At 38.2% G+C, this 26,072-nt stretch overlaps 3 protein-coding genes across 4 annotated transcripts in view; 1 reads left to right on the top strand and 2 right to left on the bottom strand.

Moving 5' to 3' along the window:
- BTBD9 (BTB domain containing 9) overlaps positions 1-3,391 on the bottom strand; it is a 117,721-nt gene extending 114,330 nt beyond the window's left edge. For both annotated transcript variants that reach the window (XM_027641723.1, XM_027641724.1), the window contains exons 1-2: positions 3,317-3,391; positions 1,333-1,499 (exon numbers count right to left, since the gene is read on the bottom strand). In XM_027641723.1, the coding sequence (XP_027497524.1) occupies positions 1,333-1,414 (82 nt within the window). In that variant the 5' untranslated portion in view covers positions 1,415-1,499; positions 3,317-3,391. The remainder of the gene's footprint in view (positions 1-1,332; positions 1,500-3,316) is intronic.
- A 3,469-nt stretch (positions 3,392-6,860) lies between these two features.
- On the bottom strand, positions 6,861-13,434 carry GLO1 (glyoxalase I). The gene is made up of 6 exons (XM_027641247.1): positions 13,306-13,434; positions 12,257-12,339; positions 10,894-11,034; positions 10,000-10,067; positions 8,789-8,878; positions 6,861-7,751 (listed from the first exon to the last, which is right to left on the bottom strand). The coding sequence occupies exons 1-6, from the start codon at positions 13,384-13,386 to the stop codon at positions 7,663-7,665; spliced, it is 552 nt and encodes a 183-aa protein (XP_027497048.1). The 5' UTR covers positions 13,387-13,434; the 3' UTR covers positions 6,861-7,662.
- Positions 13,435-15,386: 1,952 nt separating this feature from the next.
- DNAH8 (dynein axonemal heavy chain 8) overlaps positions 15,387-26,072 on the top strand; it is a 130,326-nt gene continuing 119,640 nt past the window's right edge. Inside the window, 9 exon segments of the mRNA XM_027641248.1 lie at positions 15,387-15,507; positions 16,910-17,145; positions 17,760-17,894; positions 20,165-20,249; positions 21,092-21,240; positions 22,571-22,760; positions 23,117-23,280; positions 24,246-24,422; positions 24,782-24,895. Of these exon segments, the coding sequence (XP_027497049.1) occupies positions 16,918-17,145; positions 17,760-17,894; positions 20,165-20,249; positions 21,092-21,240; positions 22,571-22,760; positions 23,117-23,280; positions 24,246-24,422; positions 24,782-24,895 (1,242 nt within the window). The 5' untranslated portion in view covers positions 15,387-15,507; positions 16,910-16,917.

Raw genomic sequence — 26,072 nt, 5'->3', positions numbered from 1 at the left:
TAAAGAATCCTCTGAAAAGCAGGGCTGTTCCAATGAGACATGGAAGAGTTGTTTTTATAGCAGGCACAGAAAAAAGAATACAAGAAATTTATCATGAATACTTTTTAAAAAAAAAGTCATTTAAAATGAGCTAAGAACATTTATATAACAGATAACTCTATCAAAACTTTAGAAATAAATGCAAGCAAATAGACTACTGCTGGAATTAAAAACTTTATAAAATAAGTCTAGAATATAACTGAGCAAATAACTTCATATCCTTGAAATGCTTAATTCCTTCATCATCTAGTTTGTACCTAGCAAGACAGTATTTTTGTCAGACTTGCACAAAGGGAATTTTCTTAAAAGTAATTCTCTTACAGTACTATTTTATCTAGAAATAGGAATTAGTTCTCAGTTGATCAGAAGGCATTTGAGTAGTATTAAATTTTTTTGTAATTCATTACTTCATAAAATAATTTGCTGTACTGTAAATATATTCCAGCAAAATATTACTTTATGTTTCAATTTCTATTACTGTAGACTCCCAGAATATGATAGGTGTGACAGTAAGACTACTGTACAAACATACCACTGTTTCAAATTATATGGTTTGTATTTTTAATGAACACGCATATGTCTTTTTATAAAAAAATATTTTGTTCTCCTAAGTTCAGGTACAGTAAACTAATATCTCAGGAAATAGGAATTTTTAGTAAATATTTCAACATTCATAGGGTATAACCCGAGTAAATACTTTGATTCTGTCAGAACCCTTGCTACAGCAGCTCCTTTGCACTTCTAAGTATCAATAACAAAATTGACTATGAGCGAAAATTTTAACAGGGAAAAAAAATGAAAGCATGTTCTGATACTTAGTAGCCATTAATAATAACAACATAACGAATCTGACTTTATAAATATAGAATATGAAAGCTCAAGAAAATGAAATTCACAAAACTTTCAAGTCTCATCTCCAAACCTTCTGCTGTGAAAGGATTAAAAGAAAAGCAGATGGTAGCATTGATGGTAACTAACCACATCATCCAATGACAGCATTCTAAACAACAATTTAGTACTAAAATATGTTTTGACTTAAAGCATATGGGAAGTTATGCACTGCTTATCTGCAAACACACTCCCGTCATTTAAGTGCTGTAGCGCTAAGGTTCCAAGTTCTGGTCTAAGACGTATCCCTGTGACAGAAGAGCAGGAGTAAGTTTAGCTTGGTACAAAAAAGAATATACTAAGCGGAGATTATATATTAACACACATATAAATTAACCTGGTTAAAATGGCATACAACTAAACCACTAAGTTAAAATTCTCAAGAAAATACATGGGTCCACTCACCAGCAAAACTCTCTGAAGATCTACAGTGAACGTAGCCTGTAGGCACATTACCAGCTTCCTGAAAATTAGGGTTCTTCGCCATTCTGAACAACAGACAGATTGAACAGCAAGCTCATAGAAACGCTATTCAGCAACATGCAGCTGCACAGCAACAACTGTAGCATTTCCTGAAACAATGCACGAAATACATACCATCAGAAACTGGGAGCACTGAGCATTATGACAAAAAAAAGCGAGATGTGTACTTCTCAAATCAAATTTTTGTGGAAATTAATTCTTTAAAAACATGTCAATTTTATGGGAAAACTTCTAATAACATTAGAATATAGCAACGAAATTTCTTTTTTGAGTCATCATCACTGAATTTTGACCGTTCACATTCTTAATCGTCAAAGAAGATGGTAACATACCGCCATTCATTTGTTCAGGATAAGTCACAAAAATTTCATCCTGACTTTCCTGCCACAGCATCAATGTCCCTGAAGATACTGTTTTCACATATAGGGGTCCTAATTCAACCGGATCTATACCAACTCTATCACACATGCTTTATTCCCTACACAGCCAGTTCTCTTCAAGTGTTCTTGCCTAGCTGAAGGTTTTGGGGGTTCTGTTTGGCTTTAGTGGTTGGTTTTTTTACAACACTTAAGGCAGTTGCAGATCTTTCTCCTGTGCAAGCCTTTAATTTTATAAACAGGAAAACAAAACAAAATTGCAGGGTGAGGAAATACAGAAATATAGAGGCTTTATTTGTTTAAATACACAACCAACATAATGAGTCTCTCTCGACAAGTATAAATTATTGTTATCCTTCCCATCATACCTGCCAGCAGGAAAAATTAACTGGATTTAATTTGTTAAAGAGATGATACCTTGATCTACAAATTCTCTCCTAAGAGCCACTCTAATCTTTTTTAGAATATATGCTTAAGAGAACAAGGGAGGAGAATGTAGAAAAAAATATTCTTCAGTAGTCTCATTAACTGGAAACTAACCACACCTTAATCCTGCAAATCAAAACCAGGCATTTGACAAAGAAACTCTCCCGGTTTTGAGGAACAAAATGTAAAGTGTAAATATTTGTCCCTACCAGTAATGTATGTTATCAATTTGGCCTCTATTATCAAAATATATTCAAAAGCCATTCATAAAAATTCTTGGGTTTTTTTGCTTAAATATGAGTAAACATTCAAAAAGAACAGTATATTTCAAGTATCTGATTTACAGATTTGTAACAGAAGACATGCCAAACACAGCTACGTCTGCGTGCTGCACTTTAAAAGCAAGAGCGAACAGCATTGCTAGGCAAGTGAGACCACCAGCAGATTGCTAACAAGTTAGCATCAACTTATTTTTTTTTAAAGTCTGATAATACGTCTTGTAAATCTAAAGTAATTTCAGTGAATCACAGCAGCGCGAAACTGGTTAACTACTCCGACACCAGAAGGACCAGGGAAAACGGTGTACCATAAGAGCATCAAAATACTAAACTAATCGTTATAGCAAAAGAAAATTCAAATAAGGCAGCTGCAACAGGGCCTTGAGAAGCCAGCCAGGGGGCAAACCAGCCAGGGGGACAGGAGCAGGGGGCGGCGGGCGAGGCAGGCGCGGAGCAGAGGGCGGCCGGAGCCGGCGACGCGCCCAAGGTCGCGCCCGAAGAGCCCGGGCCACCGCCGAGCCCCAGCTCCGGGGGCGCCAGGGAAGGTGACCCCGGCCCGCCCGGCCGCCCCCTCCCTCGCCTCCGCGGGAAGGCGCTCCAGGTCAAATCGCCTGGCCGCCAAACGCGTCCGGCGCCTTCCCCGGGCGGCGGCGCTTCCTCGGCCCGCTCCCGGGTGGCCCTGCCCGCGTCCGGCGGGAGCCGCCAGCGGCAGCACCTCTGCCCGCCGAGGGGCCGGAGCGCACAGCCCGAGCGGCCTCGGAACCCCGCTCGGCCCGGGGGTGACGCGGCCGCCGCGCCCGCCCGCGCCCCTCCCGCGGGACTCACCGGCCCCGCCGCGCCGAGGCCTCACCCCCCGCCCCGCCGCCGTCGCTGCGTCACCCGGCGGCGCGCTGACGTCACCGGGGCAGAGCAGCAGGCTGCGCGTGACGCAGCGCCCCGCGCGGGTCGCGCCGGCGGAGCAGGAGCAGGAGCAGGAGCAGGAGCAGGAGCAGGAGCGGCAGCGCCGAGGCCGCGCCGCCCGTTCCTGGGGCGGCCGCGGGGCGGGGGCGGCGCCGGCGGGGCCTGTGCGCTCGTCCGGGCAGCGGGCCTGCGGTGCCCAAGCCTTGTGAAATAGCGACTGGTGCTCAGCCTTCCCTGTCGGCTTCACCTGCTGTTCCGTGGCTACGTTCAAAATACACAGAATCACTGAATATGCCGAGTTGGAAGGGACCTACGAGGATCATCGAGTCCAACTCCTGGCCCCGCGCAGGACACCCCAGGAATGACACCATGTGCCTGACAGCGTTCTGTAAATGCTTCTTGAACTCTCAGGCTTGGTGCTGTGACCACTTCCCTGGGGAGCCTGTTCTGGTGCCCAACCACCTTCTGGGAGAAAAACCTTTTCTTAATATACAGCCTAAACCTTCCCTGACGCAGCTTCATGTCATTCATTCCCTTCGGTCCTACCACTGGTCACCAGAGAGATGGTGCCAGGTATAGCTCCATCCATCTGAGGAGCGGTCCTTGGAGCAAACCAAGCAGTCTGTAGGTCAGTCCCCTGCTCAAAGTTAAGACTAGATCAGGGTGACTTATGCTTTATGTGACCAAGTCTTGAAAAAATCCCAAGGATGGACATGTTTCTTTCATAACCGTGTGCTTACCTGCCTCTTTTCATTCAGTATGAGTTCTGCTTTCCTGCGTCATGAGAACCTCCCCCACAAAATGTGGGCTCGTCTCTGCATAACAATGAGATTCACTTCTACTGTACTGCACAAAGCTAAATTTAGGCCCTCCAAGAGGCAAAGCATTATATGCTATTTAATTCCATGCTTTATTTAGCAGAAAAGAAGTCTTACTTGGAAGAAGTAAAAATGACAGTCTGCGAACAGTGAGAACATCAAATAATTTCAAAAGTTTTCTACATCTAAAATATTTTAATATTGTTGCATGTTAAAAGAAGCATCAAGTGTTTATCTTTAATAGTTTATTCTTGGATTTTATAACTGAGAATACTGGTTTTAATTAGCTTTCAGTATGGCAAGCAGCAGTAACTTTTTTTTAGAAAAAAACAAACCCATACCTTGTCCCCTTCATGATGTTGCTGTAATGAGTTTGTAGATGCCAGTGTTTTTTATTAGTTTCCTCTTTATTACTTCATTATCTATTATGTCTGCACTTTATCAAGCATATAAAAAAAAACAAAGGTCATTCCAAGATTAACAAACATGCTTAGAGTAACTTTTATGTGATTACTAAGCAAGAAGCTTTGGCATAGCCTGCTCCCACTCATGTAGTAATTACTGGATTCCATACAATTGGGTCAATAGCTTTTCCAGTCACACCTGTATTTTGAAGTGTAGTGAAACGAGACTGAATGAGACACTGCATGTTGCTAAAATATAGACCACCAAGTGACATGCTTGTAAAACTTTTGAGATTTTCTCAGCCAATGCCTTGGTCAGATCTACCTGTATTGACTAAAATAAAACTTAGTCTAAGTGGACTTGTCAAACTATTAGTCTAAAATAGTTTTTCTATTCACACAATCTGAGACACTCTGAATGGTGAGGAACTGCAATTAGCACCTGTTTAAGTTCTTTTACTTAAGTTCTTACTTCAGAACACCAGCAGCAGATGTGTATGAAAAACACAGTTTAGCCATCAAAACCTATATAAGCTGCAATCAACCAAGTGCTCTGTCTCATTGCCGCAGCTCTGATGCTTCTCGGCACTATACTCATCCTACTAACTTCAGAAGATACCATACTACAGTTACACTACAATAGGCTTCAGAATAAAGAGCCCTCTGAATTGCTGCTGTATTTTGAAATATTGTGTACCTTTTTTTAAAGTAGGGTGAGGTTTCATGATTTAGTTGAGCTCATCCAACTTTCTGCTAGAATGATCAGCTGTACTCATTTGGGAAACCAAGGAGCATTAAACTGGCTCCTCATTCCTGCTTAATAAACTTGGCATAAAACTAACTGAGCATTCAAGAAAACCTTTGTCACTTGCTTAAGCTGAATTAGCCTGCTTGGGGCAGGGAGTACAATGTCAAAACCTCTGTATTTGGGAGGAAGAAGACTAAGATCATTGGTGATCCTACAGCTATTACAACAGCTCACTTGGGAGATCTCACTCACTCCAAACATTATTGTTGCTATCAAAGTGATTTAACTTGCAGGAGAATAATCAACTGCACAAGGAGCAAAAGAGGGAACAGGCTAAGTATTAATTCTGTAACTATAAGAGGGCAGAAATAGAGAATGCAACTGTGAACCAACAGTGTTTATTGGCACAGAAAAAGGCAACTTGGCAAATACTCAAAAAGGGAAAAGAATCTACCGTATATAAATGGCACTGATAAAGCACCACCTGAAGCACAGTATCTAGATACTGTAAGAGGCTAGACAGAAAATACCATACAAAGGACAACTTAAAGTATCAGGGTTAGTTCATAAAACAGAAAACGGAAAAAAATATCTTTTGAGTTGCTATGTCTACCTTCTAATGAATTTATGATTGCTTGCACATCCACAGGGGGTATAAGGCAGAGCAATAATTTTAACGTTCCTTTTCCCAACACCTCAGATTCAGAAGAAGCGTATCTATTTTACTCATTTCCAAGGGTAAAAAATTTATCTTGGACTAGATTTCGTAATTGATTTTTCATGTAGAGTTCTGTAAAACTCCTGAGTTTATACATGCTACTTGTTAAGACGAGGTAGATGAAATTAAAGATGTTTCAGAGAAGGAGACAGGACAGCAACACTTAGCATTTAAGTCATTAACATCTACGTTAATATAGCAGAAATCAAATGCAATACTTTCTATATTTGTTTTAACTTATAAGCTAGGGAGTTATTGAAAATTATTATCAACTCTCTACATTAGGTTACTGAAACATCCTGCTAAACAAGTCACACATTTATCTTCTTCAATGTTACTCCCAATTCATGTTCTTTTATCACCAGATTTCTTCTCAAAAAAGAATCCATAAACCAAACCGCCTTTCAGTCATCCAGAATTCAACAATCAGCAAAGCAACTGGTCACAGTGCTTTAAAATTATTTTGTAGTTTCCCCCATTGCTTTACTGAGAGGTGAATTGCAATGCCATTACACTATCAATAGTCACATAACTGAAGGAGTTAAGTGCTATTCAAACCAAAATAAGATAAGGCAGAGGCTTTTTTTTCCTTGTTGGAAGAACAGGATTTCAAGAACTCTCCTCACTTTTACACTGTTTATAAGATGTGGAACAGCATAAAATCAAACAATTTGTATATAACACATGTAAATGTTACATGTTTTCCTGCTGTTTACAGGTATGTACGGTACCATCACTCATTTTGAGAGGTTAGATCACAAAGTCTAGTACTAGGAAACTGTTGTTTCAGATACTATTTTTATTAATTTCCCAGTGCAGAATGTACAGAGCATTGAAGAGCATACAGCCCCAGCCTTGCATTGAAACAAAAATTATGAGCAAGTTCTTCATAGTGTTGAAAGAGACAAGAAGGGTCACTGTGAGTTAGCAGCTATGAGACCTCTTATCTTGGCTGTAAATCAGCAGTCAGGAGCTGCAAGACTGAATTCTTTCTGCTGGACTGACTGATTGCCTCCACAAAGTTTTTTGTTTCAAGACTGTTTAAGGCTGCTCCTTAAAGAGGTTTGCCTGGTATAATGTAAGTAAGATTAGGACTTCGATAAACATGCTACTACTCATGTCAAAGTTCATCTGACATTTTATTTTCTAGTATACATGATAGGGCATGAAGTCTTCAGGATCTTTTTACTTCAAAAATATTCTTTTTTTCTTTCTTGTTGAAGCTCATGAATAGTAACATGGGACTTTTTGTTGTTAGTTTAAATCTAAGCAGTGTGGGATGCAGTGAGTTTCCAGTCAACGTCTTTTGACAGTGTTTAGTGAAATAATAACATAATCAATGTTCAAGAGGAGAATCTGTAAGTGCTCTTCCAGAAAATGGTTCAGTATTCCTACATGGAAACAAATTGTGGTGGCATCACAAGAAAAAAAAGGAATCCAAGTACAGTCAAGTCCCAGGGGATAGTTTTAGAGGAGACTCTGAACATGACTGAATCCTATTAAACAAGAATTTTGCCAATACTGTTACAGATTTTCACCAGGGAAAGGCAGGTGGGCATCTCATATCCTATACTTCATTAGAATTAAGTGAGAGTCACCATGTGGTTAGGATTCAAAATTTCAATCCAGTAGCCATCAGGATCCTGAACAAACGCAAGTCCTTTCATTTTACCTATTAGAGAAAAAAAAAAAGAAAAGATCAAGTTAAGACTACATGACTGGTTCTTAATGTCAAATATTATTACTTTGAAAAATATTTTTTTCTTTTTTTTTGTTTTGTATGAGAATTAGTTCAAATTTAGACAGATAATTCTAAAAATATCAAGATTAGTTTTTAATCAGCATTAGAGCTTTGTATGCTGAACTGTCAATCATACTCCCAAAGCTATAGGTTAAAGTCACTTCGGAATTCCATCTTTTGTTGACTGAAGTTTTTTGCATATGCCCCTGTAAGTGTTCACCTGCTTCATAAAACAGAGAAATGCAGGACAGAATAGTACATGTTTGATCAGTAATGCAGGAAAAAACCCCACACTGGATCTCCCAGCCTGCTCCACAAACCATGTGAAGAACAAAACTTTATAGTCTAAGCTTCCTGTCCTACATACCTTCATTCCATATCACTTCACGGCTCCAAGTTAGCAGCCCTCACTTCAAGTCTCTCAAGGTTTAACAGGTGCTGAACAAAGTTCAAACTCTAAAATGCTAGAAATACCAAGTTCAATTCTTAAATCAATAAATCTGTGTTCAAGTTAAGTTTTCAGCTATACTTCCTATATTTGTTTCAGCTGAGAACACAGTGAATAAGATGAAAATCCCTTAAGTCTCTTTTCAATTACTAGTATTAAATGTCTGTTTTGGAACGCATCAGTCCTAAAATTCTCACAAGATTTTCATTAAAGGGAATCCAGTTGAAAAATGCAAGATCTCATCACTCACTTCTGCATTTTAGGCTATTTTGACATTTTACTTAAGGTCAGGCTGCATACAGAAGGCACATAGCAGACTCATGAGCTACTGTGACAGAGATGGATCTATTGCCAGTTTTGCCCACTCTATTAGGAGGTGCAGGTGTAACTGCTTCTAGAGTCTTCTAAGCAGTGACAACTACTAGAAACATGTTACCCAGCTTTCCAGGAAGATCTACTGGACAGAATATACTAAAAGCAAAGAAAAAAAACTGACTTGCATTTCTGATAAAAGACTTACCATCATCTGGTTTCTTCACAAATTTCACTCCTAGTTCTTCAAACCTCTTACAAGCTTTATAGACATCAGGAACAGCAATTCCAATGTGTCCTGTGCAATAAGGCAAAAAGAGCAAAGTAGACTGTAAATATTGCTGCGTGTTCCAGGAGAAAGTTTGCTCAGTATTTCATCCTCTGCAAAACTTTCACATGCTGTAGTTCACATAAAATATGATTTTGTAGAAGAAAAACACAGCTTCCAAAAAGAAGAGCATTTTGGATATTAATATTATTCTCCTTCAGAGAGTTGTCCTTTGATAATGACTTTTAAAATAAGAACTTTACAGTTGAAATATCTCTGTTTAGAGAAGAATATTATCTGGAGTAGGAAAAAATGAGATTTTTCAATCAAACTGCTTTATCTGTATTTCCTTTCTTAAGGCACAGCTACATAACAGGATTTTGTTGCATTTGCTCAGTTCAACAGTACAAGGAGTTTATCATTAATGCTGTATTTGCAGAGACTGACACTAGTGCTATGCAAGGCCTGAGCTTACAAACCAATTCAGAAGCTTTAAATGTCAAATGGATAGACTGAGTGTGAAACTTATTTTACAAGCAGTGACCTTTCAAGCACTCAAGAGTATCAAATTAAGTCACACAAATAATATCCTCAGTGCTACAAACAAAATTGTCCTTCTATCTTAAAATGGGTAACCAGTGGATTATAAATTAGAAATCCAAGTGTAAATCAGTTTAAACACCATGATAATCTAATACACAAGAACTGCTGTTCTTCATTCAGTAGTTACAATTCGCATGTGTTTGCTTGTCAAATGATTTGACTCTTCCTAAAGAATGTAACTGTGGCTCATTACTCTGAAACACATTTGTTTAATTATCTTCACCATCTTCCACAGCATATATGCTGAAAGAAGAGAGATAAAGGATGAGATGCAAGTTCCCCTCTTTCCTACAGCTAGTTTGATTTTTCAAAGTAACCTATTAGACAACTCTTTTTTATCCAAACAAGTTTAAAATATTTTCTCTACTAATTCACATTTTAAAAAAAAACCCTACAGCATATACTTACCCAATAATCTTTGCACAAAATTGATTTAGATGTTTTCTCAAAAACATTTGAAACTGCATTTTCACCCAACACCCGAGAGAAAAAATGCAACCACAATAAACCAAAGTTTAAAAACTATAAACACAAAATTAAAGACCTACCAAATCCTCGAGGATCTGAATTGCCATTGTGATAAGACTGCTTTTCATCATTTTCAGTGCCCCAGTTGCTGTAGGAAGTAATTATTACATATGGAAGAAAAGCATCAAAATTAACAAATCATAAATGTTCAGTTTCCCCAGGAGGGTAAGTTCTTTCTCCTAAGAAACCAGAGAATCTCATCTGTTGGCTGCATTCATTAATCAAGATTTTCCCTAGTCATGGGTTCTCGGGATAAGCTTGGGGCTAATCCAGTCATGTTCACAGCCCTTCACTAGTCTTCAGGGTCCACATTTGAATGAGCCAGAAATATTCCTGTCTCATTCAGATTAGAAAAAAGGTTTTGCTGCACGAGACAGTTTATCTACCCATCACTGGGGAACAAAAAGTGAGGGTAGCAGGTCCTGGAGCTAAGTAAGACAGTGGGACATTTGGGAGATTCTGTCTGCACAATTATAATGATTAGTAGCATTAACCAAATTGTCCTGTTTACAGGAAGTCTATGTTTTGACTTAATACCTCTTTTGATTAGATTCCAAAAGCAATAGTTATCTATTACTGGGATGTTTTGGGGATCCAAAAAAAAAGGTCTAATCACATTAGTTTTTCCTAAATTCCCCATCTGGGTGTCAGGCATACTCATATACTCAAAATATAGCAAGGATTGTTTCATATTTATGTACCACTGTTCACCTAGTAGTTTGAAAGAGCTCTGAAGTGAGGCAGATTAAGCTTTCCAAGTATCTAATCTCAGCCATATTTTAAGGCTCTATGACAGTGAAGATGTATCCACAGTAATGACTAATTTTTTTATTCAATCCAACAGGATTTACACTTATCCAATTCTGTTTAATCACTGTCAGCTAAATGTCATCTCTCATTATATAAGTACTTACTGTGTCAGTTCAAGTGTAGCTTTTCTAGAAAAGGTCCAAGGTGTTCTCTCCGTTTTATCTTTTGGGATATCGTTTTTATCTTCATAGCCCAGGAAATACAGTGAGAACTTCATAGTAGGAAAGTCAAATTTTTGAAGCAGTCTAAATGGTAACAATTATTTTGAAACAGTAACTTAAGAGGGTGATCAGGTAGCTTGCAAATAATCCACGATGCTTCTGCTATGGAAGAATTTTTTCTGTGAATTTTTGCCTTTCTGTAATCCACACCTTAAAATAGCTACATTTTAAACTATCAAATAAAACTATCCAGAACCCATTACAAACCTACAAAAATTAGAAGAAATAGATGCTTAAAGGCAGAGTACCAGTAAGTAAATAGCAAAGTCAGTACATAGGCTTGGGCCTTGAGGTTGTTACTCTTGTTACTTGTATTTCCACAGGAAGATCTTTAACAACTTATTCTTTGGTGAAATTTTAAACTTATGCATTTTGAAGAGGTCACTGGCATCAGATGAAGTTTTAAGAACACAGCAAACATACCTTCAGATGAAATATTTTTACGATTTCAATAGCTAGCTATAATAATAAAATTGATTTCCAATGTGACAATTAAATCAACTAAAAAATACTTGAGGCATACATTTTTATGTAGAACATTTAACTGAAACAAGTAGGCACACAAAATGAATCTAATTTCTTTTTCAGCTTACAAAGTACTTAATTTTTTTTTTGACACATTTTCACTACAGTGGAAGTACTTTATTTTACTTTAATCTGGACTCTTTTCAATATATTTAAAAACACAGTGGAATTTTGTTTTGAAATAACTCACATCAAATGGCAAGAAAGTGCAAAGAGGCTCAGCATGAACTCATTAGACTACTGCAGGGCATCTGCCTCCCAAAAGCCTTCTTCAAAAGACCGAGTTTGGACCTTCTCTCCACCCTCTGTTGCCTTGTTCTTTTATAACTGGAGGTGGTCATCAGCCACCTCTGAGAACTAGTAGGAAACTTAATTTGAAGATTTATAGCAATGACTCCTGATTATAAGCACTGTCATAACAATTGCCAGTTAGCTGCAGCCTCAGTGAGGAGGAAGTAAGCAAGTTGTACACTGATAATTAATGACCTATTTAAGAAAAAAAGAAACTTCTAGTCAGGGCCCATATTAGTTCATTTGCAGCTTAGGCATTAACTCTGCTATTGGAGTTCTCAGAGACTCTGCCAGACTGCCTAACTGAGCATCAGCTGATGGGCCAGCATCGTTTATGTAGTTGGACCAATTAGTATAATTACATCAAAAGAAAAAAAAAACAAACCAGGAGGAAAACACAGGCTTATTGTGGCATATAACTTCTACTCACGTCATTCCAAGAACCCTTGTATAAAAATCCAATGACTTCTTAGGATCTTTTACTCTTAACATTGTCTGCTGGAACATAAAATCCTGTGGGAAAGAAAGGTTTATTATTTACACACCAACCAAAATTGAATTATGGGTATTAACAAAGTTAGTAATGAATCTAAAACCAGCAGGTTCAGAAGTAACATGGGGACTACATTAAGGGTAAATAAAACCTTTTGTCCTGATCCTACACATACAGATTTTTGTTAAACCAATATGCCTTTGTAACATAATGTTTAAAACAAATAAACAAAACCATGACTGATATCACTCAATATATATTATCACCGGTATCAAAAACTAGTATTCTTCTTACATTTATTATTCTTTTATGGGGCTGTAGAACACATGAACAACTTCACATGCAAGGAGACCAGATATGTGAATATTCAATATTGGGCCTTACTGGAGACATAGAATTTAAATACAGATAAACTCCTGAACTCATCATTTTTATTATTTCATTGCACAGGTGTTGAATTTCTGCCAAGCTTGATGATATCTCGGCAGCAAAACCAGGCTCCTACTCTGTAAGGATATTTTCTTGAAGCCACAAGGCAACTTTAAATACTAGGGGGCTTGTGAACGACTAAGTGGGTAAAAAGTGAACGGTAGGACAGTAGACAGAGGTAATGGGGCGGGGGGGAGGCAGATGTAGAACCACTGAAATGCAATTACGTTCTCCTAATAAAAAAATAACAATGTTTGGGGTGGTTTGGGGTTGCTTTTGTTCGGGGGCTCACAGGAGCCGGTCCGGCCCGCCCGCCCCCTTCGCCACCACCCTCAAACCGCGCCAGGCCGGTCCCGCCGCTCAAGCCGTCAGGGCAGCTCCGTGCCGAGCGACCCCCGCCGGGACCCTTCCCGGCCCCATGCCGCCTCCCATCCACCGCACGTCCGCCCTGCAAAGAGCGGTGCGGGGACCGGGGAAAGGCGGGCACCGGCACCGGCGCCGCCGCAGAGCAGCCGCCGGCAGCCCCGAGGCTCCCGCGTCACCCCCATCCACCCCACCTTCGTGCTGGCATCCGGCTCCGAGCAGGCGCCGTAGGCTGCCTCGTCCGTGAGCCCGCTGAGTTCTGCGGGGGCCGCCATGTCGGGAGAGGGAGAGACGGAGGAGGAGAAAGAGGAGGAGCAGGACGCGGCGGGAAGGCGGAGCTGCGGCCCGCCCCGCCCCGCCTCGCTTGCTGCCGGGCCCCTCCCTTCGCTAGGGAGCCCATGTATGGTCAGGCTCGGAACAGGGTTCGCTCGTTCGTGATATCGAGGCTCTCAAGATTTGAATTAAACTTCCTATGCTTGGCTAATCTTTTTGTTTTACGAAAAAAGAAGAGAAGAGAATCCCGAGATGAATGGGCTATCTGGACGATAGCCATCAGGAGTGAAGTCAGCAAAACTGAGCAATAACTGGGACAAAGGTAATTCCGGCAATCATGACCACTGACTCATTGACCACCTACTCAAAACAGACCCCAAACTCAAATGGAAGGAAGAACCGCACCTGCAGAATAATTAGCACGAGAAGAGAGAGCTACAACTAACAAATAGGGGATTAAATACTAATTAATAGAAAAGTTATGTAATTTGTAACCAATTAATGCTGATGCCTTTGTTTGTTGAAATGTATGAATAGTGTAAAATTTTGATGATCAGGGAGCCAGCCTTTCATGAGTTACAACCCAGCTCCCTACTTTGCGCAAACTAGAATAAAAAATAGAAATACCTCGCCTTGATGTGTGAATCGGTGCTGTGCACCCGGTAACAAGCCCACGTTCAGGACAACATAAGGAGCCTCCCTGAGGAAGGAGCCTCCCTGACTGTGGCGTTACTTTGCTGAAGCGTGGAATGAAAGCATGGATCCCTCATGCTGACCTGATGATACATTCCTCCAGCTTCCATCTTCCACAGGCAGGCTGAGGGTACCAGCACCTGGGCAGGCACAGGCACTGTAACCCAGCTCCATTTGAATGGTGATGCTTTTGTAAATCCTGGTGGTATCAGGCTGATTTGGAATCCTAGCCTTGCCCTGTTCACAAACATACATATGGTGTGCTCAATATAATATGTTACCTCATTAATGTTTATTAATTAAAATATTTCAAGAGGAGGTGCCAAGAGGATGAAGCCAGGCTTTCCTCGGTGGGGCTGAGCAGTAGGACAAGAGGCAACAGAGAGACACTGGTGCACAGAAAGTTCTACCTGAACATCAGGAAGAACTTCTTTACTGTTTGGGTGACCGAGCACTGAAACAGATTACCTAGAGAGGTTGTGGAGTCTCCCTCACTGGAGATATTCAAGAACCACCTGGATGCAATCCTGTGCCACGTGCTCTAGGATGACCCTGCTTGAGAAGGGAGGTTGGACCAAATGACCAACTGTGGTTCCTTCCAACCTTACCAATTCTGATTCTGTGATTTGATACTGACAGAGGTTGGTTTCTGCTTTTGCCTCCAGGCACTGGGAGAAGATTCCAAGTAGCATTTGTCACCCTTCAGAGTTATGCAGTGACCATTAGTATAATCAATCATTTCAGGCCTAAGAAAGATGAATAGTATTTTTCTCAAAAACTCAGCATGAAAACCAGGATAGAATACTCTGTGGGGGGAGGGAAAAAATTTAAAATTAACTTTTGATAATCGAGAGGAAAGCACTTGCAGTGCAGCGTTCCATCTGCCTTACTCAAGTAACTTCCATCGGCGCATTCAACCACACCAACCCCCCGGGCAGGGGGGAGCCCAGGGGACCCCCGTACACGAGACCTTTACGGTAGAACGACAGCTTCTGGGGGTCAAACTTCGGCCGGTCCTGAGCGGGGCCGCAGCGACGGGCGGGCACAGCGAGCGGGCGCCGGCAGCGCCTCTGCGGCTCCCGGGCCGGCGCGGGGCCCGCGGGCGGCAGCGCCGCCTCAGCCCCGCGGCCACGGCTCCCGGGCGGGCGTTGGAGCCGCTGGCCCGAACCCCGGCCCGAGCCCCAGCCCGAGCCCGAGTCCCCGCAGCTGTTACGGGTCCGCTGCGAGCCCTGTCCAGGATCTCATCTGCCCGGCGAACGCCCGGGCGCGGGAGGAGTCGCAGGCGGGGAGGAGCCGCCCCGCGGCGGGCGCTGGGCGTTGGACCGCCCGCTCCGCCCGCTCCGGCCGCCGAGGGGAGCGCCGGCGGGTGCTGCGCTGCCCCGGCGCTGCTCCCGGCTCCCCGCCCTGCGAGGAGGCATCGCTCCGGCGAGGTCGGTGAAGCTCTTCGCCTGCATCTCTCTGCCAAAGCTGAAGTGCCGGTTGAGGCACTTTAGCTTTTCAGAGGAGAGCCAAAAGGCCGTATGCTCCGTGCTCTGTCCTCGACTTTCCTCCCTCACCTCATCCTTCTTCAGCCCTCCTAAGATGCATACTGGAAGCCAGACCTACTCTCCTTGAATGAATAGATCTTGTAGACAAGGTTTTGGGCATTCTGGAGGGGAGGAAAGGGGATTTTGGCATAAAAGCACATCTGCTGTTCCAGACGGGAGAGGTGTGCAGCTGGAGTTCATGCAGGTTTTTGAAAAGTGAAAATCTCAGCTGAGCCACCAGATAATCTTGAGTATAGATTTTGGAGAGCCAGGGAGGATGCCAGTATACAATGTAGTCTTTGTTGGTTTTTTTAAAGAAAGCTGTGAGAACCTCACCTCTCTTATCTTGGGCTTTAGGGACTTTAGGGGAAGGTATCAGCTAAAAGAAAACTAGTTAAAAGGCAAGAAAATTAACATCTAACCTATTCTGCCTGAGTGGAATAATCAAGGAGGAAAGTATCCCTGCTAACCTTGTAGACGACCAGGCCAGTCATAGAAAAAATGAACAAAAAAAAAAAGAATATAATTAATTAAGGTGGTTTTTTTTCCTGAAATTTGTTTTGGGTCGTTTTTTTGGTAGTATTTTTACTTCAAGAGACAGATGAACATTTTCTCTAACAGGTGATTGTATGCCAAAGACCGTAGAACAGTGGCCACTTTGTCACCTATTACATCAGCAAAAATAAGGAGCTAGTAGTGTACTACCAAGTGTTGCTTTTCAGGTCAGCCTCACCTTTGATTATTTCCTGAATCAGGCAATAGTGTCTGAGAGAGTGTATAACACTGTTACATCTGCGATTGGCTGCCCTAAGGCCCTCACAAGAGCTACTAAGGAATTCTTGATAGTTATTGTAATCCTTGTTGTAATAGTACGCTGAGTAGAATAGCAATTTCTGTGTATGCAAGTTTTTTGTAAGATCAGTTGCTGAATTTGTGTATATATTTTAGAAACTAAAATTTAAACAAACCATTTGTACTCTAAACCATTTCTATTTCTCAGTAATCAGATATGCACTGAAAGTATTAATATTTTAAAACATATTTGTTATATAGAAAGATTTTCACTCCACGAAACATAAATGTATGATAAATTGGTTTTAAAAAATGTTTTCAATCTTCAGCTTGACATTTGCAAGCTATCATAAAATGTATCTAAATGTCTGATAAGAACTGGAAGAAGACTCTATGCGACTACTGAATTTATATCCTTGGGAATTCAGTTTTGAGATGCTCCTGTCTTCTTGAAAAGGTAGACTTTAAATGCCTGGATTGTTATAAACATTTTTGGTTTTTTTTCAAATTTCAGATTTCAGAATGGAGGGGGCACAAAAAAGTAGTAAAGGAGGTTCAAACACTCGAGAAAATGCTGGGCGTAATCGCACTGGTTCTATCATGAAATCTGAAGATGCCGTAACTCACCCTGCTCAACGAACAGGAAGCGTTTCCTCTTCTCGTGGATCTTTTTCATTTGGAAGTCAAAGTTTGTCTAAGTTTTACCGCCCTAGTGTAGCGACAAACGTACAAAGTTCCAAAGCAAAACAGGTTATAAATTTTTTCAGATCATTAAATACAGTTTATATAAGCAGTTAGTTTTCTTTTTTTCTTTTTTCTTTTTTTTTTTTTTTTTTTATTTCTAAATTTCCTTATACTCTATTCTTTTACTAAATTATTTCTGGTAGAAAGCGTGTCTTTGTTTTCAATGTTAGTAATATTCTAAGATTTTATTTTAAAGTAATAGAGGAAGGAAGAAGGAGATATTAATTGAATCATTTACATTGAAGCAAAGCTCTACTCTGTTCCTGCAAATATTTACCCATGTTTTGACCTTTCTGTATTAACATAATAAATTGAAACTTTGATAGTGAAAAATAAAATCAGTTAATATGTCACAAAAATATTTTAAAATCTAGCTAGTAGTATTTTTAATATTTGTTTTTCCTTGACATATCCTTAGAGTGGAGTTTACATCTTACAATAATTCTTAATTATTTGTTCTTCTGTTAACCTCTGAAAGTTTAGATATTTTTAAAGAGTAGGGCATTTATGTAGTTGTATAATACAAGACAGTAGATTTCAGCATTAATTGCAAGTTAAATAGGTCATTATTATGATCATTTTGTGTATTTTTAGTTTGAAAGATATGTTTCATGTTTTAGGCTCAATACATACAAGCAAGAGAAAATCGAAAAGCACAAATTAATGCTTCATATAAATACATATTTGAAGTTCTCAGTGCCAGGATAGGATTAGACTTAGCAACTGTGGAAGAAATGATTTTGGATGCCCCTTCGGTGAGTCTGTTCTGTATACTTGTTGATTTAAATTGTTAGTTAAAATATGTAGCAGATTACCTATTTGATTTGAATTGTTATTGATCACTTTGATTGTTTCTGCCAGAAAATGTGATTATTAAGGCACACAACTCATCTAAAAGGATACCTGACTAAATCTTTCAGCTTAGTTTCCTGGCAGATCTGCAAATATCCCCAAGGTTTTTGATTGTGGCTTTTTCATCTTTCTTATCTCAAGGAAAATATAAATACTGCTGTTGTTTTGACCGAGGAATTTCTGGTCACATCTACCAGTTCCAACAATTTTATTCATCTCAGCCTGACATTATTATGTTCTAATGATGATAATTTTTATTTGTTAAGCAAGTTCTCACTGAAATTCCAAAGATTCTGCAAAAACTTCGTGGGAAAATTTTGAAAATTAGGAGTGTTGTTAGTAATAAGAAGGGCAATTAATTAATCCTGCAGCATTTAAATACTATAATGACATTTGGAAAGACCCACTGAATAATTTCAGTTTTGAGTGCTTTCTTTATTTTTAAATGTTTTTTTGTGATACGTAGCATTTCTAGTTTTAGTTTATTCATAAACAATTTAGGCTGTTGGGGCTGTGTTAACACTGTCCTTCAATGAATTGTCATTTAGTAAATTGCCATATACATATCATGTCTTTGACATCCATGAGCTAGGTTTAACCCTTTAAAACATTAGCCTGCATATGTATTCACACAGTGAGCATGGGTACCACATGGACTTGAACCAGAAGGTCTTTTCAGAATCAGCAGCTGCAGTGACAGCTCTTGTCTTACCTTGGGTGTAGAACCATACAACCCTAAGAGTTAGTTTGCCTTTCTCTTTTGTCACTGAGATTTCAATACTTTAACAATTTTCTTTTTCTTTCCCTATTTTTGGGGTGGAGATTTTTAATGTATTTTTCTCAGTTTTAACCTTGTTATTCACTAGTACCTAGTAACCAAAGCAAAATTGATTTCTAGAGCTGGCTTGCTTTTGCTTCTTTTATTTTCACATGATGTTGTCTTCTCACAAGAGTGGGTTTAAATCCTGTCCACCTGGGTGTCACTCATTTTCCTATCCCTGTTCTGATTCAGTTTTTATATTTGTTTATAAGTAACATAAACTCCTAAGGAATATACCACATCTAGAAGTGCATCCTTTGTCCTTGAACAGGCGATTTGTCTCCAGACATACTTGCTTGCTAAATTTCTGATGTTTTTCTGATGGGGAGGAAACAGAAGGTCTCACTACCAAGGCTGAGCCCTTCAGCTGGACAGTTTGAATGCCCAGTCATATCTTGTTGAGCTAGTTGTCCTTGCAGATACTTATGGAGACTGTGAAAGAAACTGGATTTTGACCAGATCAGTCAATATCTTCTGATCTCCTCTATGCCATCTTTCAGTGCTTTTCAGAGCTTTGTTCACTTCCTATTAAATCCCATATCCTGGTTTTACCAGGACACACAAATTTTCTAGGACAGTTTTTGAAAATTTGGATTTTTGAAACTCTAGCTGCAATTTCAGGCAAGTTCTTCAGAATGACAATCCATACACAAGCAGTGTTTGTTACAAAGCTTTCCATCCTTGCACCATCCAAAGCACCTTGAGTAACATGACAAAATCAAAATGGACATCTAGAGACCTGTAGTCTCTATTACACCTCTTAGGGTGGCCAGTTTATGGATAGGTACAGCAAGCTAATTATGGGGCAACATGGTCTTCCTCAGATGTGATCTCGTTGTCCTTCCAGAGGTCAGCAAAATCTTTGTCATCATGGAAAAGTTTTGGAGCCAATGTGGCCAGTTCATGTCTCCAGAATAAAATGTTCACGTGTCATGTTGGTCTTCTTACATGAATTAATATTTTACATTAAGGCATACAGTAGCAATAGCAGAATATGTCAAGTCATGGAAATGTTCTGTGAATGTTTCTAAGTCTCTTATGACCAATTACTTCAAGTTGGTACTTACTGATCTCTGTGAGTGGCAGATATTCTGCAATATCTCTGTATTACTGGAAAAAATCATAAATGTTTGATGCACAGTTACCAGGAGCTAGGCCACCTGTGTGTGGTTCAGTACTTGAAGGCAATATTTGAAATATCTAATATGCTGTTTTGTATCTTCTCACAATATTTGAGGATAAACCTTGCATTCCAACAAAACTTTAAAAAGCAGCATGGTGAAATTAGTTTTGCATATCCTAAAGGCACATAAAAATATTTTGAGTAACAAGTATTTACTTTTGATTTAACAGCTGGAGGCCTTTGATTCTTTTTTTGCCAAGCGAGGAAGAAAAGCATTGAAAATTTTCTATCAAGAAGGAGATGCACCAGGAATAGGTAAATGTTTAGCAATATTAGTACAGGCAAATGTAATAGTGCATTGTGTTGCTCATTTTGTTTGATGTTTCCCACAAAAAAATCTATTTTTCACTTGTTCAGAATTTTGCGACCTTTTGCTCTAAGAACTGAAAATTAATAATTTAAATGCTTGTTTCAACTCAAATTGTTTAGAAAAAATTTCTCAATTTTAACAATTCTTGGGAGGAAGGATATAAAACATTCTCCTGATATACTGAATTGGTTGTAACTTTTTCATGTGAAAATTTTGCCCACAGTTCATTGGAAACCACTTTCATAAAGCCTGTCTGAATTTGCATTTATTGTAAATATTTGAAATTTTTCAGTTTTCAGATGCTTGATGTAGAAGTAGAATTTAATGTCTGAATTCCCTAATGATTCTCTAATCACTGCACATGCTGTTCCCTTACCTACGTATATTAAACTATCAAATTGCTTAGGATTATATCCACAGAGGACCCAAGGCTATTCATAGTCTCTATTTTCTCACTCAGACCTGACGTCTTGTTTAATAGGATGAATGCGAATAAACAAAGTACCTTAGTCACCAGCAAATTGTTCCAGAATGATAAGACTGAACAAATTACCCTTTCTATGCAGTACAATGTGCCAAAATAGCTTTGTAAGATATATGGTATGTGTTTGGTGTACATTTCTAATGGTGTAGTTAATTACAGTCGCAAATTCTGTTGGTTTTTGTTCTCTTACAAAAGAAGAAAACAAATTATTTATGTGTTCAGTTTTCTTTCCCTACATTGATTTAAGCATTTTATAATACCCTCACTTTTTAAAATAGTGACATCTATGAAATTCCTTTTCAGAGTGTGGTCGGACAATTCCAGGTGCTGCAAAAGGAAGTAAAGTGATGCAATTTTATGTGGACACGGCACCAGACGAAATCATAGGACTATGCTTATTTTTTGTTCGTTGTAAGAATGACAGTGCCATAAATGAAAAAACTATACATGAGGTAGCTATTTTTTGTTTCATAATTTTTTTCGATATTGACACTTACCTAAAATTACTGGTAACTGCATTTTTTGAATGTTAAGTTTTATCTCACACTTTGCTTTCCATTTTCGGTGGATAATGGATAGTGGTATTGCTTCAGCAAATACTCAGGAGATCTTGTGAATTTCATGTCTTACAGGATTCTTGCTAAAGAAGTCAGCATTTAGATTAATTTCTTATTCTCCTTGATGTTTCTGAAGCAGTTAAAGCTGCTAAGTACATTTTAGTTGTGATGAAAATCTCTATAAACTACAAGGACACACAGAAGACCTTACTGCAAATACCAGGAGACAAAAAGTTTACCTGTACCATTCTGTTTTGCATGTCTTTGGATGTGCAAAACACACAGTTATCCTATGTAAATTATGTAGCATGAGTTTTTACAAGACAAATTCTTGGATAAGTGTAGGCTTTGTTCTTTTTTATAGCTACACATCTTAATACTCAGACAGCACTTGAGGGACTGTGAATTGCAAAGAAACAGTTTTACATATGTATCTTTTAATTAATATAATTTCAAATTCTTCAAACAGAAAATCCAATATTAATTTATATATTTTATATTAAAATATTCCATTCCTTTGGAGAGCTAAGAAGGTGAAAGAGGAAAAGCACCATTAGAAGTGAGATACAAGATCTGTTTTTTATCAGGAGTCTAAATATTGGTCGTAAATATTACTTTTGCATCAAGTTCCTTCCGAATACATTCCAAATACTGAAGAGATAAGGAGAAGCAATTTATGTTCAAGGAAGTTCGTTGCATGAAGTATGTTAATACTTGCTTATTTGAAAGACATTTAAAATACTGGAATATTGAAAATAATCAGAACTTGTAAAGTTTAGTTTTGGAGAGTAGGAAAAAATTTCATCTCACCCAAAGTAATATACATTCGGTCAGATAACTGCTTCTAATATAATTTCAGATATAAACACTCGGAGCACTTTTTGCTCTTCATGCATTTCAGGAATTAGTAGCTAATTGTAGGTGGGGACATTTTTCTATGATTTAAAAATTTCCAAACTCCCTGTATGACAGGGAAATAACTGAAGTTACAAAAGCATAATCTGACAGCCTTCTAAAACTCTATTAAATCATTATTGACTTCCCTTTTTTTGATGAGAACACTGTCTTATGGGCACATTGGAGGTGTATTTTTTAAAGATTTTCTCTCCTTAAATTAAAGTCTTAGTTGGCATATTGGAGCGCTTTTGTAAAAATACGCTGAACTTAAAATACTGTTTCTAGATTAAGTTACTGCATTACTAACAATCATTTTGTTACAATGCAGGAGATCTTCTTTGGTGTTTTCGATGCCACTGAAGGACTCCTACGTGGTGTTAAGAATATGATAGAAAAGGTTTTTCTCCCTGCTATCCTTGCAACAAGTAACTGGGGTACTTTAGGTGAGACCAAAGAGGATACAAAAGACAAACAGAATTTTCTGGAAACAATTAACAGATACCTTTCATTTTTAGAAGGTAAGCATTGCATTTAGGAAAGATACTGGAGCAAATCTATTTAAAGATTTCCGTTTAAAGGCAATAGCATGTAGATAAGGTTCTTTTCACATTTTGCAAGAAAAATAAAATTATCAATTACTTGCATAATAAATACATTGCTTGATTATTTTCTTGAGGAAATAGTGATATGTTACTTTTAAGGAGGATCACTGGATTTAAAACTAGAATTTTCTGCTTTATGTTAGTGCAGTAAAGTGGCTATTATATTGAAACAGCACTGAGTGCAGACATAAATATTTTGAAATTTAAATTAGACTGGTAGAAATTTATTTTAAAGTCTTAATTGGTTTTATATTGTAATTTCCTTTTTTCAGGTGCTGCAGCAAGCATTGAAGGAATTGTTGAGTTGAAAAAAATAGATTACATAAATTTTTCTGAACTCCAGTCCTTTGAGAAAATAGCTGCAGCAGCTGACAATTACGATACAGTTCACCAGCTAGAGGAAGTACTTATGATATGGTATAAACAAATTGAACATGTAAGTTGTTTTAACACATCTATTCAGCATGAATATAGATAGATGTTCATAAATGATATATGAGACTTGCCTGTAGTTAGCCAAAAGCCTCAGCTGCTTCTCCACCTGAGTTAAGACAAGTGCTTTGCTTCTGTGCACAAGTTAAGCAGATAGTCCTTATCCCTAGGAACTTATAGTCTAGCAAGAATAAGAGTTTCTGAACAATTAAGACACAAAAAGTAAGGAAAAGAGAACAGAAGGATGCAGGAGTAATAACACTGGTGAGGACCACATATGCATATAGAACACACCTAAATGTACGTTGCCGGTGAAGTGTCTGCTAACACTCGTGGTGTGAGATGCTACTTCTAGAAAGATCTTTGACCAGGACCAGCAGGACATTTTTTGTCCTGCCTAAGTATTGCGTGGGAAGGTCTCAGTTATCGAAGAAATTAGTGTCTGAGACTTCCATGAAAAACACAGAATCCTTTGTCAAAATGAGAATCTGTGTAGATTGGGCATAATATGTTTAGTGTGTCTAGCTCACAAGTATAAAAATATAAAAGACATGTAAAAAGAGCTGTCTGCATGTTTATCCACATAAAAATGGGTACAATTATGAGTGATATTTAATACTTTCGTTAAAGTAGGTCTTGAAGATTTTTACTAGTGAAGTTACATTTGGTGCATTTCAATTCATAGATTCTGATTAAAGAGAGAAATATAGGTATATGCTGATATTCACCCAGTTTATGACAGGAGTTGAAAATACATTTTAACTGCTTTAATTTCAGTTTAAGAATATGATTAAGTGCAATTCAGACTTAGGATGCTTTTCCAAATGGGAACTATTTTCATTTGTCATTAACTGCAAGCTTGTTCCTTATTAAATGAGTATCCTCAAGAGTGTTTCTTCTTTATAATGACTTGTCTGTTCTCTGTAGTAGGCATTTGATTTTTTTTTTTTTTTTTTAAATTGGTTACAGGTTCTGATTGAGAGCAAGCAGATAAGGAAAGAAGCTAATGATTCAGGTCCACTGACTGAACTGGAGCACTGGAAATATATGTCTGCTAAATTGAACTTTATTATCGAGCAGATCAAAGGACAAAACTGTAAAGCTGTCATTAGTGTTCTGAGAGTTGGACATTCTAAACTACTAAGGGTAATTACTTTTTCTTTTTTGTATTGTTTTTTTGCTATAGTAGGCAAAGCTTGTGTTTTCAGGTTTTTTTCATTGCATCTGAAAGAGATTTGCTGAGGAGAATTAAAAGAGAAAAAATTAGGTATGATGTTGGTGTGCTTAAGGTATTAAGATAAAGCACAAGACATTACAGAGATACAACCAAAAATGATCATAAAATATATGATATATATAAAAAATATAATAAAATAACTTTTATTGCTTGGTTTGATAATGCCTTTTAAAAATTCATTTACCAAGGTTTACTTCTGGCAAATAAGTGCAAATTAAGGAAATAGTTCACTATGTATGAAGTTTTTACAGTACTTTTTTCCCACTAGACATGGCAAGAGTTAGATGCCAGAATCACAGATGCAGCTAATGAGTCAAAGGATAATGTGAAATACTTAAACACACTTGAAAAAGTTTGTCGGCCACTTTATATCACTGATGTTGTAAGTATGCCTTTCATAATTTTTTAAACATAGTTTAGGTGTTTACCTAGAATGCCCAGAGCAAAATAAACCTTCTTGTACTTGGTTTAAAGTGATATTTTCTGATTTACATTTCTATTTTTCTAATTTCTTTCTAAATGCCTGTCAAGCTAATTGTTGAAGCATTAGTTTATTTTATATATTACATAAAATATAGTATTTTAGAATAGGTATTTAATCAATAAACATAAATACATATGATTGCCTAATAAGTCAGTCCTGTTACCAATATTATTCTAAAAAGCAATTAAGCAAGGTACATATTTTATAATACAAGAATCTCAAAGTATGCCTTCCACTGAAAATTCCATATGTGTCAATGAATGATCACATAACTGAAACCAAAATACCAAAATTTCAGTTGTAGAGACAATAATGAAACCTAATGAGGTCCTAATTAGGTAAAATAATATTTTAATATCAAATATAGTATTAGCTGCTTCTATTTGCAGAAATACCAACTAGTCAGCATTTAAATAATTACTTGTAAATGTACACTATTTGGCCCTAGTTCAAGATATTATTTCATAGGTGTAGGAAACATTAATTATTGTAACAGGTGAATTTTCCTAACGATTATTGCAGAATAGGATGAAAGGAGGAAGTACTCTAGAAAAATAATGCTCTTTTGTTTTAATGTCCTTTGTGTTTTGGTCCTATATGCCTCCTGTCCTCTGTCAGGAAGTGTTGCATTTCTTTTGAACCTCTGGCAGCTTAGAATCCTATGAAGTTTGAACTGAGGGGAAGCAAGAAGACTGATAATATATGACATAGAGCTGATATTGCATGGAATAGTATAAGAGACAAGTATGATTAACAGTATTAGTAACCTGTTTATCTTCATCTCTTCAAAGTATCACTAGAGGGAGCCAGGTACCAGGCCATAAAGATGAGCTACTTCGTAGGTGTTATGAAGATCAAAAATTCTTTTTATCACAGACACTCCATTTCTGGGTGGAAACCCATTGAAGAGTTCATAATTTTACTAATATAAGATAGTTAAATACTGTTCTTTGTTTAGTCTGGAACAATTTGGATGTATCTGAATTTCTGTTTAATGTCTTTGAACGTGTTCCAGAGATCAAGTTAGTTTAGGAAAGATTTTCTATGGTGTTCAGCTTAAAAAACAATGCTAAAT

This window comes from Corapipo altera, unplaced genomic scaffold, assembly GCF_003945725.1.
Source record: "Corapipo altera isolate COAL_440 unplaced genomic scaffold, ASM394572v1 48b, whole genome shotgun sequence".
Lineage (NCBI taxonomy): Eukaryota > Metazoa > Chordata > Aves > Passeriformes > Pipridae > Corapipo > Corapipo altera.
Note: the sequence above shows the minus strand (reverse complement) of the source record. Positions and strands in the feature narration are given on the sequence as shown.

What these genes read in the sequence shown, in the direction of transcription:
- GLO1 (XM_027641247.1), bottom strand. Translation starts at nt 13,386, where the DNA reads ATGGCGGCCCCCGCAGAACTCAGCGGGCTCACGGACGAGGCAGCCTAC. An exon ending in AGCCGGATGCCAGCACGAAG is followed by an intron (nt 12,340 to 13,305) that starts GTGGGGTGGATG and finishes TCTTTCCCACAG; the next exon opens with GATTTTATGTTCCAGCAGAC. An exon ending in TTCAGATCCTCGAGGATTTG is followed by an intron (nt 8,879 to 9,999) that starts GTAGGTCTTTAA and finishes CTTATTGCACAG; the next exon opens with GACACATTGGAATTGCTGTT.